The 18825-nt window shown below is 32.5% G+C and overlaps 1 protein-coding gene across 1 annotated transcript in view; it reads right to left on the bottom strand.

The window, feature by feature from the left end:
- Nucleotides 1-5545: 5545 nt before the first annotated feature.
- The window catches only part of OTOGL (otogelin like), a 203801-nt gene continuing 190521 nt past the window's right edge, over nt 5546-18825 (bottom strand). Inside the window, exons 53-55 of the mRNA XM_051962480.1 lie at nt 18532-18581; nt 11066-11141; nt 5546-8837 (exon numbers count right to left, since the gene is read on the bottom strand). Of these exons, the coding sequence (XP_051818440.1) occupies nt 8637-8837; nt 11066-11141; nt 18532-18581 (327 nt within the window). The 3' untranslated portion in view covers nt 5546-8636. The remainder of the gene's footprint in view (nt 8838-11065; nt 11142-18531; nt 18582-18825) is intronic.

Here is an 18825-nt window from a genome sequence, read left to right as displayed (position 1 = left end):
AAACCAGGAGAACAATGTACATAGTAATATAAATATTGTAACAAAAATCAATTGTGAAAGACTTAGCTATTCTGATCAATACAATGATCTATGACAATTCCAAAGGACTCATCATGGTTTTTATTTAAATTTTTTTCTTGCAATACAATTAATATGGAGATGGTTTTTTAATGATTTCACATGTAGAACGGATGTTACTTGCCTTCTCAATGGGTAGGGAAGGGAGAGAATTTGGAACTGAAAAAATTTAAATAATTGTTTAATAAACTTTTTATGTTGCTATGAAGAAAAATGTTCCTTATCATCTCTATGATCAAAGAGCAACTGAATTAGCAACACAGTTCTTCATAATCTGGCTCTAGGATATTAGGCTTATTACATATTATTTCCCATTCGCACATTTTATATTATGTCAAACTGTCCTACTTGTCCTTTCTTGTATGTGGCAACTGGTATCTTATCTTGACACAGGCTTTCCCTCTGTACCTAGAGTATTTTTCATTCTCTCCTCATCATTCTAGAAACCTTAGCTTCCTTTAAGTTCAGTTTTCAAGTGCTAGCTCCTATATAAGCCTTTCCTTTATATCCAGAGTTACTAGAACCCTATCCCAAGATTACTTTATATATTTTATTTTAACTTCATGAATAAATAGTATTTCTCTTGAAAGACTCTCATAAGCTCCTTGAGAGCAGAGATCAAAAACTTTATTTTTGAATCCATGTATTTAGTAGGCACTTAATCATTGTTGATTGATCAATTTTTATTTCCCTCATTTAAATGACACTTAGGATTTAAATATCATTCTTGAAAGATTTACAACTATTAAAATCGCTTATAAAACAAAAACAACAAGATAAGACTAAGTCACTGAAGAATTGTCTGTCTGGAAAAAATTAAAGTTTGTATATGATTTGTAAGCTTGCTATAAATTGCCATTACAAAGCAAAATTTCATTTTGAAATTGCAGGTGATTTTTTCATATATTTTATAATTAAGACAGTTACTTAGACTCTTACAGAGTCCAGAACATTTCATAATTGGGAGTGGTGCAGGACCATGCCTATATTCTCAATGAAAACATTAAAAAACTCATAGTATTTTAAACTGAATTAATCAGTGGTCCTATCTATCTCCATTTCTTTGTTATTGTTTCTATTTCTTGGGAGTCTATTTCATTACCTCTTTCAAAGATATTTTCCTCATAATTTTCTCACAAAAATAGCACTTTCATTAGCTATGGGATGTAATCATCTTGAGCCAGATTTATTTCACTCTGTTAGGAGAAAGCTATTATTACTTCAGAATTCATAAACTGTACTATGTGAAATGAATTATCTGGGTAAAATAAAAGATAGATTAGTAACTTGTTCACTAGTATTCCCTAAGTGTGATGCCAAATAATCAATGGTTTTTCACATATCTGAAAATGGATAGGCTTCATTGTTTTTGTTTTGAAAGTGTAACCTTTCCCATAAACTTGTAGTGTCAACTTTTTTTCACATATGTATTCACATATCTACATTAAAATCAAATAATTGCAACAGATCTTTTTTAATGATTACACATTTAAGTATTCAAATAGTTTTCTTTAATTAAAATATGTCTAGTATATTTAGTATAGTGTTCTTGATTCTAATTAAGAATTCCTAATTTTAATTGAATTCATTTCCATCAAGATTCTCTTCTCCCTTTTTAGCTGGATTAAGGTCTCTATCACAAGAACAACAAATACATTTTCTATTTTCCTAGCACTATGAAGGATTGTAACATTGTAACATTTGATTGTAACACTCAGTGCATTTGTAAACCTTTGTAAACAAGTCACACTAAAACAATGAATGAAAGTTAAAATCTAGAATCTCTAAGTATATTCCTGTTTTTGTTCTTTTGCTTCTGGTGTTCCTCATGCCTGTAATATTGTCCTTCATCCTCTCATCAGTCTTTTAGTTAGCTATCAATTTCTAAGAGTCAAATTTGATTTCCATTTCCTCCAAAAGGTCTTGACTGATTCCCCCCATCCACCCGCAAGTTGTAATTAACATCTTTGAGTTAATGTCCAAGCCTTACCTGATTGATCTCCAAGCCATTGATGGTTAGGAGAGGGCACACAGACCCATTTCCTGACAATCCTGTCACATGCCGTTGAGAGTAATTCTGAAGCTCCCCTTTCACGTTCAGAGTTCAGCACTTTCAGTACTATGGCACTCCCACTTCCCCACTCCACAACTAGGTGGGGGAAGGGGGGAAATGAGTGAGTGTCTTTGCCTTCAACAAACCTAAACTGTTTGGTGGAAAGGCAATGTTATTTCTTTCAAGGAGATCATGTCTGAGCGATCTACTAGAGTTACTTAAGAATGTAAATAAGCTGCTGGATAAGAGAAACCATTGGATGTAATTTCTTTTAGTCTTTCAAAAAAAATAAAAAGAGACTTTGGTCCACAATAAAGGCTTAAAAAAATTGTCACCATGGAATTGAAGGGAATAGATAGGGAACTGCTTCAGAGATAGGAAACAGAATAGGGATAAGTGGGCACTTTTCTGGATGTAATATAAATAGCAGGGTCCCCTAGGGATCAGTGCTATAGAGTTAGTCTTATTAATGATGTGTAAAGCATTACCCTGTTTAATGCCCAAGACTGCCAAGGATACAGAGTTCTTCAGAGTAGTAAAATGCTAAGTTAATGAAGGTTAAAAGCTGGAACATCTTGAACTGGTATGATTGAAGTGGCTGGGTAGTGTAGTAGGCAGAGCGCTAGATTTAGAGTCAGGGAGATGTGAGTATGAATTTTGCTTCAATCTCTTCTGTGCAGTGTCACCCTAGACAAGTCACTGAACTTCTCAGCTTTTTTCTTCAATTCTAAAATGGGGTAATAATGCGATGATCAAATGAGATGACATATATAAAGTGTTTTGCAAATCATTCAAAAGGTGTTATATAAATAGTAGCGGTGGTGATGATGATGATGATGATGATTGATGATGGTGATGATGATGATGTGGGCTTCAATATGAGCAAGTATAAGGTAATAAACATCAAGCAATCAATAAATATTTATTTATTTTTGCCAAGTACTGACTTTGGGATAAAATAGAGCCAAAAGATAAGGGAGAAATGATTAAAAAAAAATCCAACTTAGAATATCTCTTTTCCTTTTGGGGGGAAAGGAATGCAGTTGGAATTAAGTGAATTGCCCAAGGTCACACATCTACTGAGTGTTTACGTGTCTTAGATCAGATTTGAATGGGGTTTATCCTGATTCCAGACTGGCCCTTGCTTAGAATGCCTTGAACTCTAAGCTTATTTGTGATTAAGGATTACAATCTATGAATATTTTAAATTACATATAGATATAGATATAGATATAGATGCCAATGATCTTTTAAAATCAGTAACTTTTTTAAAAACTTCTTGAAGAAGTCACAGAAAAGAAATAAAAAGACTGACAGATATTGACTCCAGGCTTTAGGAATTTTAGATTTCAAAATCTAAGATTAAAGAGAGAGATGATACAATTATTAAACTATTCAAGAAGAATGAAAGGCATTAAAAATGAAATTTAAATTCTATAATCACAATTTATCTTAACTGGGGGGATTGGTGAGGGGATTTTGGGGGGTTTTGGGGTGAGCTGTATAGGAAGCTCTCTGATGAACCAAAATTTTAAAAGGATATGAAAAAAGTGGAAATTACATAAACATTAAATGCAAATGGAGAATTTAAAGACCAAGGTCTATTAGAATAGTTTAGGAAAGTTAAGACTTGAACTAAGCTATGGTTTGCAAAATATATTACACACAAGAATATCACTCTCCCATTCTTACCCATTTCTGGATAAAATAAAACAAAAGAAACCAAATAAGCAATAGACATGCTCATTGAAGCAGATAGTAAAATAGAAGACAGGAATTATTTACTAGACTGAGCTCAATTTTTGTATTGGTAGGAGGAGACATTCTTTATTTGTAACCTCTAGTATATAGTCCTTAACATGAGAATTCTCACTTATTAGAGTTGGCAAGACAACTTTATCTTAAAGAACTTTCTTTCTAATAAAAAGATATAGTTATAGATGACATATATGGATATAAGGATTATCTATATATATACACACAAATATATACTTATTTATATATGCATATATCTCTACATCTTTTATCTACCTCTATATATATACATACATATATCTTCAAATATATATATGTGTATATATATATATATATACATACACTTATGTACATCTATGTGAAAGATAAAGAGATAGATAGCATAAGTAATGAGGAGAGTATTAATCAGAGTAATCATAGGGATAGCGAAATTTTAGAGCAACCAATTCATTTAAAAATAGTTATCAACTTATAAAAAAGAATGCAAAATAAATAATTTTAGGAATTCTGAGAAGCAATTTTTCTAAGCAAAGAGACTACATAAGTATTCCACATTGATGTTGCTTTAACTGTAAAGTGCCTGCTGCTGAATATCCAAGTGCTGTTGGGTTTATTTGTTTTTTTTTTTTTTAATAAAATGGAGGTAGCAAAAAACACATAACAATTTACAATTTTTTACAATTTAAAAGGGGAGTTTTAGAAAGAGAGCAGTTTTCAGAAGTCAGCAGAAATTCTTGCCAGCAAGGCCACTATAATTTAATTAAATTGTGGTCACCACATTCCATGTTTAAAAAAAAACAAACAAATAAACAATACTCCCCTTCCTAAAGTCAACCATTTTCTCTCCTTTTTGCAATCTATTCCATTATAAACTGTTTGAGTTTGCCTTCCCATACCACTTCATGTATGAGGGGTGAAGATGGGGAAGTCAGAGGAGTTGCCTTCTGTTTTTTATGCTGAAGTCATGACTCAGTGACACATATTGATAGTGGTCATTACACTGTATTTTATTTCCTAACTAACATTTATATAGCTCTTTTGAGTTTGCAAAGTGTCTTACAGACCTTGTTTCTTTTAATCCTCACAGATATCTAAAGTGTGTTTATTATCCCACTTTTTAACTAAGGCAATTGATATTAGGGGAGGTTAGTAATTTGGCCTGGATTACACTGGTGTGTAGCAGAACTTGAATCCAGATTTTGAAAGTACCTGAGTAACCTCAAAATACCCATTATGTCATGCTGCAAACTAATTTAATAAGCAAACTAATAAACCAAAATGAGAATTTTGTGGACACCTCCAATCCTATAAAATGATTCATTTTAACAGGCATATTTTTTTTTCCTCTAAGGATGGAAGTAGATTTGGAACAGTGCTCACAAAGTACAGCTCATTTCTGGCATTGGTCCACCTGGTGAAAAGAAGGGAAAAGTGGGAAAGATCAGGTTAACTTAACTGAAGCAAAGCCAGAAAGAGAGCAGGGAGATGAAGGAAGTAATTCAAGCTGAGGTTAAACCAATATACTGAAGAAAATTCCCATTAGATTTGGCTGAGTGTTAATCATGGAATGACTTTCAAACACAGAGAAAAATAGTTTCTATTGTAGATGGAATTTACATTACAAATAAAAATATATTATAATACATAGGAACACAAAAAGATTTTTAAGTAATTTTATTGATTTTTTGAGGTCAAATACAAATTGATTACAAAACATCGCTATGTAATAAATAATTTACAGGTTAAATCAAGATGGCTTGCTTAAAAATGACTCATGCTATCATCTTTTAATGTTTCACAATGTTGAGTTTTCTTTTTTTGGAGGGGTAGAAGAAATTAGACCTGTGATTTCACTGACATATGAAACTTTCAAAGAGAAAGTTCTTTCTAGTAATGTAGGGAGGTACTTGATCTACAGCTTAGCATCTTACAGAGCTGACCAGATCACTGAGAGGCTGACACTAGTCCAGGATCTCAGTAGCAGAACTTGAACCTAGATCTTTCTGACTCCAAGTCCATTTCTCTGACCATGATTCATTGTTTTGGATTTTTTAAAAAATTAATTTAAATGTTTCATTCCAAGTTTTATTGTGAGAATTTTTTAATAACATGAATCATAGAAATCTATAAATTTAAAAGTGTTTTTTAATTTATAAACTCTTCCCTTGAGGAATTTTTGTACCAATAAGGATTATGATTGGCATTGATTGGGGGTAGAGTTAGCCCACACCAGTGAAATCACAGATCACAGATCTATTTTTTAAATTATGAAAGGTATCAAAAATCTATCCTGCTGAGGAGGCTAGTCTTGGTGTTGGGATAACCTGGATTAAAGGCCTCTTCCTCTGAAGCACAACTAGCTAGGTGATCATTAACTTTATGGTGCCCTGGGGCAGAATAATAGAATAGTAGCCCACTCGGCAGAGATAGTTTCATTATTGGGAATTCCCAACATGGATCTATCACATGTTCAATATAATCATCATCATGATCATCATCATAATGGATATATGCTATCTCTATGCTAAAATACAGAGGATTATACAGAATGTTATATTATAAAATACAAATTATAAAATCATTGTAATACATGTCTGAGTTCCTTTCCAATATAAAATTAAAAATTTCTATACCTTTTGAAATTTTAAAATAAGATTTTATACATACAATGTGTGAAAACTTTTCTTTCCACAGAAACACACACACACACACACACACACACACACCAGAATGATAAACTTCATATGAAAGGCCATGTAATATAATGTTTGGAGAACTGGCTATGAACTCTTGGACAAGACTTAACATTTCAGTCCTCTATGATAACTTTCTAGAGCTATAAACTTTTGAGTATGTGCTCTCTTGATTTGGGAGAAGAAGTTTATTCACCTACTTAAATGAAATCACAAGTTTTCTTCCTAACACCACTACTAAATTTCTATGACAAAGTGTTTTTTTTTGTTAAAAATTATTTTGAAGTTAAATGGAGATTTCCTATAAAAATATTAATAGTTTATAGATAATATATTTAAAAGTACAGGTGATAGCCTATGTACAAAAATGGGTACTACTTTTTGTCTAGTGCTTTCATTTATTGCTCTTCAGCCAGTGTTATCTTATTGTAACCAAATAATTTTTTTCATTTACTCTAAATACTGACAGTTATTAAGTGTAAAAGAAAATACTAATTTTAGGAGGAAATACACATTTGTAGCAAGCACAATAATTTTAATTGTTAATTTAAAGGCACAAAATTCTATTACAGAAGCATTAATACATTCAAAGAATCTTATCTCATTCTCCCATCACAGAGAAAGTGGCATAAGCATCAAAATAACAATTCCATATGATTTTTACAGTCCATATTTATATCTTAAATATGGATATCAGTTTCTAAGTACTTTAGGCTACTTATCAATTATGTTAAATAATAATAATATACATAATACCAAAGATTTAATGGTATAAAAATAAAGGTACAAGATTTTCCTCCTCCCCATGCCTGCTGAGGCTGCATTTTCCCCACCCTATCTATTATACTATCTATATCTAGTATACTATCTGTGGAATTTTCATTAATTACTTTCAATAAGTAATGAACCTGAACCTGACAGTCAGAATTATACAAAATTTTAACCCTTTACAAATAAAGACTCCAGTGTCTATTCCTGTAGATGTAAGTAATTGCAAGTCGTGGGATGCAAGAGAAAAGATCTGCATTGTTGTTTAAGTTATGTCATTGCTTACTTGGACACTGGACAAGTTGATATACTAATCAATCGACAAATATTTATTATTAAATGCTTACAATGTGCCAGGACACTGTGCTAAGTGCTGATAAAACAAAAAGAAAAAAATCAAAGAGCTCCTGTTCTCAAGAAACTTATATTCTAATGGAGTAGGGGGCAAGTATATAAAAAGATAGTTCCAAGATGCATTGTTGTTTGTCCTGTGTTCTCCAAAAGGACCATGAGATAAAAGAGATAATGTCAATATATGCAAGTGAATTGAATTTAAGTGAGGGTGAACTGTGCAAAGTCACCAGCCTCACTTTCTGCTCCACTGCCATCTGATATATATAGAGATGATGGAAGATAGAAGGAAAGGCACTTAAAAAAAAAAAAAAAAAAAAGGAAGGCACTTTTCAAAAAAAATAAAAGAATAACTGAACTAAGTATCCTCAAAAACTCCTTATAGTGCTAATATTATATGATCTTATAATTCTGTAAGTCTATAAAGTCTGATTAAATCTACCCATCTAGAAGCCAGTTTTTATTCACTGTACTTATGTAAAATAAAAAATAGAGATTTGGGGATATTAAGTAACACTGGCTTTTGCTTTCAAGGTTCATACAAAGGGAGATAAAATTTCATGCATGATGACTTAAACTGCAATTAAGCAAAATGGAGAGCTCCCCCAAATTATATTCTAATCAGTGCAATGGTCTGAAGCTACTACTTTTAAAAATTATATACTTATTTTATTTCAACATCACATAGGAAAATAATTTTATTGAAATGGACAGCACAATACTCTGAAATACTAAATAAGAGAATATGTAGCTTTACTATAGCAACTTAGGATATTTACAGTCAGTAATAAAATTGTGGGGGTCCAAGCTTTGATAATTTTTTTAAGATTAAAAAAAAAGTACAGATCTCTCTAATGATAGGAAAATAACAACTAGCTTTAATGGTCATTATGAGAATAGAGAAGGATTGAGTTTTTTGTTTACTTTCAATACAGAGATCATTTCCATTGACATGAGCACTCTATGGGTTCTTGAATGGTATATGTAACTTCTGAACCATTTCCTGTGCAGTAGAGAGGCACATTTACATTCCGCACTCCACTTTCCCGACAACATTTGCAGAATCTAAAATGGTTATCAATATTGACATTGTAGATGGTAGCAGATGGGCATTTCCCATCACAAGAAGCAACGCTTATCTGTTATAGAGAAGAAAGAAGAAATGTGAGTCCATGAGAAGTTCCATTTTTACCATTAGTGAAAGAATGACAGATAACTCTCAATTATGTCTAAAATACCATTCAAAGATAACCATTTAAGGTGTTCACACTCCTGTATTTAATGGAGGCAGGTAATGTAATGACTGCTCACGGTTAGGAAACCTGGCAGACTTTCACAATGGTCTGCTTCTAACCATGATGGCTGCTTGGAGCCAATAAGAAGTCAGAACAACTCAGTATCATTTTCCCCCAGTCCCATTCCTAGTTATTACAATTCTCAGATGTCTATGTCTGCTGGCAGATTCCAGAAAATAAGTTTAACAAAAAAGGAAATATGATCAGGATAAGTAAGTCAAAGAAAATTAATTCCCACAACAAGTAAAATAACACTAACTGGCAGATGTGAGTCAGGGGAAAAAACGTAAAGTGATAAAACAAGCATGACATAGGTACAAATTAGTTGGATTATACCTTTAGGAACAACAAATGAGTCTATTGTTATCAGAATTACACTACTTATAAAGATCATGGAATATTTAGAGAGAGTTCTCAATATGGGCATCAAAATTATTGTAAAATAATTATAAATCACTGGAAATAATTGGAAAATAAGGGAAGGTTAAAAGGAAATTATTCTTTTCATTTAAAAAAATTTCTATAGGGCAGGAAATTTCCAAAATAAACTCATTTAGCTGTGATTTCTCAGGTATAGAAAACTTAAGTGAGGAAATTTCCTGCACAAATTCAGATCATTCTTTGTAACTTTTAAACAGTTTAAAATAGTTTTTAAAGAATTTGTCCAAGGTCATACATCCACTATGTGTTAGGAGTAAGACCTAAAACAAAGTCCTTTCTGTTTGTCTCTTTGTCTCTGTCTGAGTCTCTCACTACTCCACCCTCTTGTTTCTGTTTCTCTTTTCTCTCTTTTGTGGTTTCTCTTTGATGTTGGTGTCAATTTCAGCAAAGAATAATTCACACTTTCACACACTGTCTTTAAAGAAGTTATTAATCATTTTGATTGAAAAATAATCCCAAATTGGGGCTGCAAACAAGGATATGTGATATCATGTAGAGAGTTTTTGATTTGGAATCAAGGAATATATATTTGAATACTTGATCTGCCCCTTCTTCATTGTATGAACAAGAAAAATTAAATCAAAGATCCAGATTCTATTTATCTGGGTTTATTTATAAGATATGAATGATACTGGAGAGCAATTTGGAATTATGCTATAAAACCATGCATACTCTTTGATCCAGCTTTGTCTCTACTGGGTCTGTATCCCAAAGAGATCATAAAAAAGGGAAAAGGACCTGCATGTATAACAGCCTTTTAGAAGAGGCAAGGAACTGGAAAATGTGTGGATGCCCATCAGTTGGGGAATGGCTGATTAACTTATTGTATATGAATGTAATGGAATATTATTTTTCTATAAGAAACAACCAGCAGGATGATTTCAGAGAGACTTACATGAATTGATGCTATGTGAAGTGAATAGAACCAAGAAAATAGTGTACACAGCAACAAGAAGATTATATGATAATCAACTGTGATGGAGTTAGCTCTTTTCAATAATAAGGTGATTCAGACCAATTCCAATAGACTTGTGATGGAGAGAGCCATCTGTTTCCAGAGAGAAGACTATGGGAACTGTATATGAATCACAACACAGCTTTCTCATCTTTTTTGCTGTTTTCTAATTTTTTTTCCTTTTGAATCTGATTTTTTGTGTGTGCAGCATGATAAATGTGGAAATATGTTTAGAAGAATTGTACATGTTTAACTACATTGGATTACTTGCTGTTTCAGGGAGGGAGGGAGGGAGAAATATATGGAATACAGGGTTTTGCAAGGGTGAGTGTTAACAACTATCTTTGCATGTATTTTGAAAAATAAAAAGATATTATAAAAAATAAAATAAAATATGAATGACAAAACTTGCATTTATCTACCTTGGAGTTATCATGAAAAAAAGCACTTCATAAAAAGCACTATAAAAATATGAGCTTCAGGGCAGCTAGATGGCACAGTGGACAATCTGGCCTCAGACACATAATACTTACTAGTTGTGTGACTCTAGGCAAGTCACTTAACCCTAATTTCCTCCTCCCCCCCAAAAAATGTAAACTATTTCTATTATGCATATATCTGTCTCCTGGAAAGAAATATCCATAGTTAAACAAAAACAATGATTTTGCATACTCACAGGACTTTGACTTGTACAATCTTGTTTTTTAATGGTTGTTTTTACTGTAACTTTCTGGCACATTCTTTCTTCCCTTCTGCCTATTAAAATAGAGAAAATATTGTTCCTTCATATCATTTTGGAATCTTTGAGAATTAATAGAATATGCTTGTTTCAATAATTTCTTTGCACTTAATTGTTCACATCATTCACTGATTTTAATGTACTACTTTTTCTAAATGTCAGTGATATCATAGTAATCCTTATATTGACACAGAAGAATATTTTCACTCCTTTAGTGTGTTTGATCTAGAGTTTTATAGGATTGTTGTGCATAGTTTTATAGGATTTAAAAGATTAAAGGTGGCATGCTGAATTTAGCATAAATACATTTAAATTTACACCAAACCCTCCTTCCTATCCCATCTAATCTTATCTCTACTGCCACATATTCTTTTAATAACTGCTTTTCAACATCTGAAACAGTACTTCCAGACTGAACCAGACTAGAGAAAAATATCCTAAAAGGAAATTGAGTCAATATACTCTCCTTTGAAACTTTCTTCTTGCAGACATGCAGCTTTGAGTGATACATGACTGAGTTAGGCCCAGGCCTCTAACAGGTCAGATTATTAGGCCATGATTCATTCTGTTCACTCAGGCTATCCTGCCATCTTCTATGACCTGCCCCTCCCCATTATGGATCAAGTCATCATCCTTGTGTCTATACAGACACTTCCTTAACTGGACACCATTCCAGTTAAAGTCATTGCGAAGATAGATTGCCTCACATTTGTATTTGTATCACCCTTGTTTAGGATAGTGCACTGGGACATGGAATGGACCTAATAAAAGCTTATTTCTTATGCATGCAATGGGCACGAACATAATAATACATTTGTGATAGGTATAGCAAGGCAACTGAAGAGCCAAAATACTGAATGCCATATCACTATTAAAATTTTATTGGTGTCTCTATATTTAAGAATGAAATGTTCATATGACAGCACTAAATTGTAATGGTACAAATCAAGTATGATAAGCTATATAAGAATAAACAGGATATTATACCTAAAAAAGGTACCTTATAAAACAAGATAACCAATTTATAAATAATTAAAATAGAAATGAGAGGAGTATTGCGGCTGACCCAGAGAACAAAGAAGAAATGATCATGGAATTATAGATTTAGCTTCAGAAGACATCTGAAAGGTTTCATTTCACAGCTGAGGAGACTGGGACCTGGATGGATTGGGTAATTATTTGCTCAAACTAATTAATTCTTGGAGTTGAAAATAGGTGCGTGGGATTTGAAAGCAGATTTTCCTGACTCCTAATGTGAGCTCGCCAGTGTTTACCTATACACAAGAAACAACTTTTGAAATATCCTTGGAAAAACATCCTACAATTAAAAAGGAGGTGGCCAGGTAGCTCAGAAGATAGAGTGTTGTACTGGAGACAGGAAGAACTGATTTCAAGTTTGCATTCAGACATGAGCTGTGTGATCTCCGGCCAAGCTAACTACTTCTGCTTTATTTTTTTTCAGTTGTAAAATGATGTAGTCTACCTTAATATATATATGTGTGTGTGTGTGTGTGTGTGTGTGTGTGTGTATGTGTGTAAAATTAAATACATATGTTGTATTAAATAATAGCATAATAATTATCATAATAATAGTAATACCTACCTTCAAGGAGATCAAAAAAGATGGCATTTTACAAACTTAATGCTTATTTCATTCCTTTAAAAGGAGTAGGTAATCAAAAGGCTTTACAAGAAGTGTGAAGAATGTAAAAATACCTAGAGACATACTACCATTGAGGTAGATGCATGATCTAAAAGCAATGCTATCAAATTCATAAAGAAACAAGGACCATAAATCCATACATAAGAATCTCTGGATCACATATTGACCTAGCTATATAAATGTAATATTATCCATGTTTAATAGTATTTTTATTTATTTTGTTAAATATTTTCCAATTATCTTTTAATCTGATTTGGGCTATCCTCAGGAGGAGTGTGGGCTACATTCAGCATGTGTATAATGTGTTTGACATATCTGCTCTTAAGAAAACATGATTAAGAATTTGCAAAAGATAAGGAGGCACATTTATGGGATGAGTTGAAATTTAAATTAATACAAGGAATATCTACAGGCGATGAATTGGGACCCAACGCATGATTGATGAAGCATGAAATAGTTTTTTTTTTTTAATGTTCTTAATGCAGTATGTAGGGGTGGAAACTCACTGAATTAATAGTAATAACAGACCTTTTCTCCCTTCCTTGCCCTGCTGGGTGACTATCAACAATAAGTTGCTTAATTTGGAACTATGCTCAAAAAGTTATCAAACTATGCATACCCTTTGATTTAGCAGTGCTTACTACTAGGATTATATCTCAAAGAGATACTAAAGAAGGGAAAGGCACCTGTATGTGCCAAAATACTTGTGGCAGCCCTGTTTGTAGTGGCTAGAAACTGGAAAATGAATGTATGCCCATTCCATATTCCAATAATATTCCGTATTATTGTTCTGTAAGAAGTGACCAGCAGGATGAATACAGAGAGGCTTGGAGAGACTTACATGAACTGATGCTAAGTGAAATGAGCAGAACCAGGAGATCATTATATACTTCAACAATGATACTGTATGAAAATATATTCTGATGGAAGTGGATTTCTTCGACAAAGAGATCTAACTCAGTTTCAATTGATCAATGATGGACAGAAGCAGCTACACCCAAAGAAAGAACACTGGGAAATGAATGTAAACTGTTTGCTTTTTTGTTTTTCTTCCCGGGTTATTTTTACCTTCTGAATCCAATTCTTCCTGTGCAACAAGAGATGTGTTCTACACACATATATTGTATCTAGGATATACTGTGACATATTTAACATGCATAGGACTGTTTGCCATCTGAGGGAGGGGGTGGAGAAAGGGAGGGGAAAAGTCAGAACAGAAGTGAATGTTGTGAAAAATTACCCTGGCAAGGGTTCTGTCAATAAAAAGTTATAATTATGAAAAAAAAAAACCAACAATAAGTTGCTTAACCTCTCTGCATCTCAGTTTTCTCATTTGGAAAATAAGAGTGTGAGAACTGATATCTGTGTTCCTCCTATGTTATGTTATAACTTGATCTCATGCAACAAATATACTATGAAAAAGTAACAGATGAAAAAGTAATTATTTCATTCTGTATGTATCAAATCATTTTTTTAAAACACCGTTTGTTAAGATAACAACTCTTGGAGCCGCTAGATGGTGTAGTAGATAGAACATGGGTCCACAAGAATCTGAATTCAAATCCTCTTCAGCCCTTTAGCACTTCCCAACTATGTGACCCTGGGTAAATCACTTAACCCCAATTGCCTCAAAAACAAATAAAAAATCAAAAACACAAAAAAGCAATTCTCATAGTAGGGAAAGTATATTAAAGATAGGTCTTGCTGCTATATATCACATGCTTTCATTTACAAACATTTCCACAAGCAGTAGCATGTGATTCTGATGTGTTTTATCCTTATAGACAATTGAGCAAAAAAAAAGTTTTAAATATAATTCTTTCTATGAAATCACTGAACTCTGAATTTAAGATATACTCTTAGTTAAATACAGACATCATCTTCCAAGTTAAATTCTTATTCATATTTATTAGATGATATTTTTCTGCTAGATTCATCATAATCTGAGATAAATATAAATATGGATGTAGATATATACATATTGTGCATGAATATATATATAAACATATATACATACATATAGATGTATACACACACCATATGCACATTTTAAACACAACTTTTCCTATATATCTTCTTCAAAAAAAAAATAAATAAATAAACAACCAAACTGCTTTCTCAGTAAGCATATACAGTAGTAACTTTTCCCTGATAGAATATTTGGTATTCCTTTCAAGTATTCTGTTACAACTTGAATAAAGAATATTATATGAAAAGGTGAATCTACTATAGTCTTGTTAATACTAACTAGATAATAGCATATTTTAAGATACACTTTACAAAAAAAGAAGAAAACCATCCACTTTCAAGTAGAATAAACTAAAAGCTATGCTGACTGGGCACTTTCCCAAAGAGAAAGCTCTGGAAACCAGCATTTCTTAAATCAAGTAATTAGCACTGATACCTAAGCTGGAATTGAGCTGCTGGAGGTTATTTTAGGATTGTAAGCTTATTATTTATTGTTCCTGGCTCTTGGCAGGGGATCAAAGAGAGAGTGAGACAGAGAGGTCTCATAGGATTTTCACCAACATTTCTGATTTACATATGTGGCTCACTATCCTTTCACTGACTTATATGGCTTGGGAGAATGAATAAATCAAAGTAATATCAGAACATGAATTAATCAAATTTTTGTCTAATTGGCATGTTCCTTCTTTTTCAATATACTTTTGTCTGAAACTATACCTGAGTTATGATTTCATTAATGCAGAGAACTCCCAAGCAAGGATACTTCCTCTATCAGTACAAATTGGTATCTGCTCTGTAACTTAGTCTTAAAAGATTATTTGAGCCATTAAAAGACTGTGTATGACCTGCTTAGGATCTCAGAACCATATCTTTCAGATTTGAAACTTCAATACAGCTCCAACTCTTTATCAACCTTACTACATTGTCTTTGTCTAATTTATGATTCAACACTTCCTATTAAACTAAGGGATATCCCAAGTCTGAAGATCTTCTGAATATAGGAGTCACCGCAACTAAAGGACAATGAAAAGTTCTCTATTTCTGGTGTATAAAGCCTTGGGTTGGAGGTCAGGAAATCTCATTTCTGACACTTGCTGATTTTAAAATGATGGTAAACTCATTTAACTCATCCAAGCCTGTTTTCTCATGTATAATTTGGGAATAACGATGCTTTATAGAAAAAATATATTTAAAAATTCAAACTCAAAGTGAAATATTAATCCCAATTGTTATCATAACTTTTTGTTGCTGTTGTATTGTTGTTGTCATTGTATTGTTGTTTTTACTATTTTTATTATTTTTTTTCTTTTTTGACAAGGCAATTGAGATTAAGTGACCTGTTCAGGGTCATACACATAATAAGTGTTGTGTGTCTGATAGTAAGTATTGAGTGAACTGAGATTTGAATTTAGGTTCTCCTGACTCTGGGGCTGGTGTTCTCTCCACTGCACTATCTAGTTAGCCCCATTTATATTATTATTACAACAAAATTGTTTTCTTACTATTGTTACCATTGATGTGGATTTTTGTTTCTATTTCATTACAATTCTGTTTTCATAAATATTGCTGTTATTTTTATTGTTGTCCTTGTTATAATTGTTTCCATCATTACTGTTGTCTTAGTTGCTTTAACCATTATTGTTTTCATCCTCATTATTATTGTGATGATAACAATTTTGAATGTTTTTGTTATTGCTATAATTTTGTTGTCTTCATCATTCTTGTTTTTGTTTTTTGTCATTTTGTTTTTGTTTTATTTTTGTTTTTGTCACTTTGCATTATCATTTTGTACTCATTGTTGTCAATATTACTGTATTCATTATTGTTGTATTTATTATTATAATTTGTCATAACTATTACTTCATTGCCATTTAGTGCTAGAAATAGTTATGACTGTTGTTGTCACCATCCTGGTTGTTATCTTGGCTGAATTTTCCCAGGGAGTAAAATGGATAGATGCCTTAAGTTTCTATGCAAATAAAAGCCAATACTCTAGGACATGGTTTTTTTATGTATGTGTGTCATGGGCCATTTTGGAACCTGGGCAAAGATTATGGACCCTTTCCATTATTTTTTAAATATCCAAAATTGAAAGAAATGCTATATTTCAGTTAGTTTAGCAAAAATAAAGATTTTTTTTTAACCAACAAAGTTCACAGAATTCCCTAAAATCAATCTATGGTTCCTAAAGGGTCTTGAATGTCAGATTAAGAATCCTGCTATATATAGCTATATATATCCTATATATCTTCTTCAAAAAAAATAAATAAACAACCAAACTGCTTTCTCAGTAAGTATATGCAGTAGTAACTTTTCCCTGGAACATATCAGTTCTACTGAACAACAAAGAACAATACCAACCTAGAAAACTGTGCAGTCATTGGTTCCTTTTCTTCCTGTTCTTTGCCGTAGTACTTTATTTCTAGTATACTGAATTTTTAGGATGTTCTACAAATATCCTATTCCAATGCTTCATTATAGCCTGAAAACCCTACTGGGTTCTTAAAAGTTATGCTACCACAACATAGGCTCTTTAAGTCTTTACACAGTTGGAAAAGTTTTGACTATATAATCAGAAGTAAGATTATGTCATTGTATCTGCTGAAAAAAAAAACATGATAATTTAAGTGTTAAAAAAAAGGGGGGGTCTAATGAAAGAAGTTCTATAGCTGGAATCAGAGGCTCCCATTTCAAATCCCAGCTCTGTTATTTATTCCCTGTATAATATCTACAATGTTTCTAATCCTAGTCTCATCTGTAAAATGGGTCATCAGACTAAATGTTTCCTAAAATCCCTCTAGTTCCAAATATATAATCATTCTGACAGCCTTTTTCTATCCCATATTTGTCAATATTCTCTCCCTCCTCAAATTGTCTGTTGAAACTGAATGTATTATCTGTTTGAGTGTTGTTTCCTCCAGGGAAGAGACCAGTTTTCATGTTTGTCTTTATACTCCCAGTATCACATAGTAGGCACCTAGTAAATATTTGCTGAATTATCCTGACTAAAACAGGGGACACACAGGAACTGCAATCAAATTAAAAGATGTTTCTTAATAGAGAAGCAAAGTTGGTCTCATCACACACCTAAGATCTAAGGATATATGATTAATTGGATGACTCAGTACCCAATGCAGTAATAAATCAGCTCAAAAAGGCCTCAAGGTATATTAGTTTTCCATAAGAATACATGGTGAGTGGAATGTGAATCAATGTTTCACAGTCAAAGAAAAGAAGGATCACTGACCCTTTGGAACCATGTAATAGATATGATGTTTTTCGCTTACTGGGGGGAATTTGAACCTCTGTGAAGGAAGCATCTTCTTATGCTCCAAAGAATAATGATTTGGATACAAAGGTCACCCGAGAAATTAGGCTGGTGGTATTGATCAGAGGAAGAAGAGATAGTGATAGTTGGTAAATCCCTGCTGACATAGACATATGTCATCCTGACATGAACAGTGGGGAGATAAGCCTATGAAATGGAGATAATACTTGTACTACATAACCCTCTCAGAGTTCTTCAGATGAAGGTGACTAAATAAATCTCAAAGTACTACCTATATGTTGGCATTTAGAGAAGTTTAATTATATTCCATAAAGAAAACCCTGTCACAAACCTGGTGGCCAAGTAAAGCCAAACAATGCCACACAACATTAAACTTTTTTGAGTTTGATGGTATCAGCTTTCCTCTCTGAATTTTTAATAAAAGAATCACAGTACATTTCATCAGCAAAAACTAAAGTAATATGCAATATAACATGTTATCACTTACAAATCTTGCAGCAGCCTTCATTAGTTATTGTTATAATGCCTTCATTCTAGGAGGAAAAAAGGAAATAATCACCTAAATATCTAAATAGAGTGTGCTCAGGTTCCAATAATCTAAAAAGGGAAAATTTTGTGATAGGTGTTAAGAAAACTTATAACTCCCTTATTTTTTTAAATAAAAGGAAATTCTGTGGGAAAGGGACTTATGAAATCCAGTAAAAGACACATTTGTGTTTTATGAAATAAGAGACTTGGACCAGATTAGCTCTAAGAATCATGTAAGTCTTGATACTG

The sequence above is a fragment of the Antechinus flavipes genome, chromosome 5, assembly GCF_016432865.1.
Source record: "Antechinus flavipes isolate AdamAnt ecotype Samford, QLD, Australia chromosome 5, AdamAnt_v2, whole genome shotgun sequence".
Lineage (NCBI taxonomy): Eukaryota > Metazoa > Chordata > Mammalia > Dasyuromorphia > Dasyuridae > Antechinus > Antechinus flavipes.
Note: the sequence above shows the minus strand (reverse complement) of the source record. Positions and strands in the feature narration are given on the sequence as shown.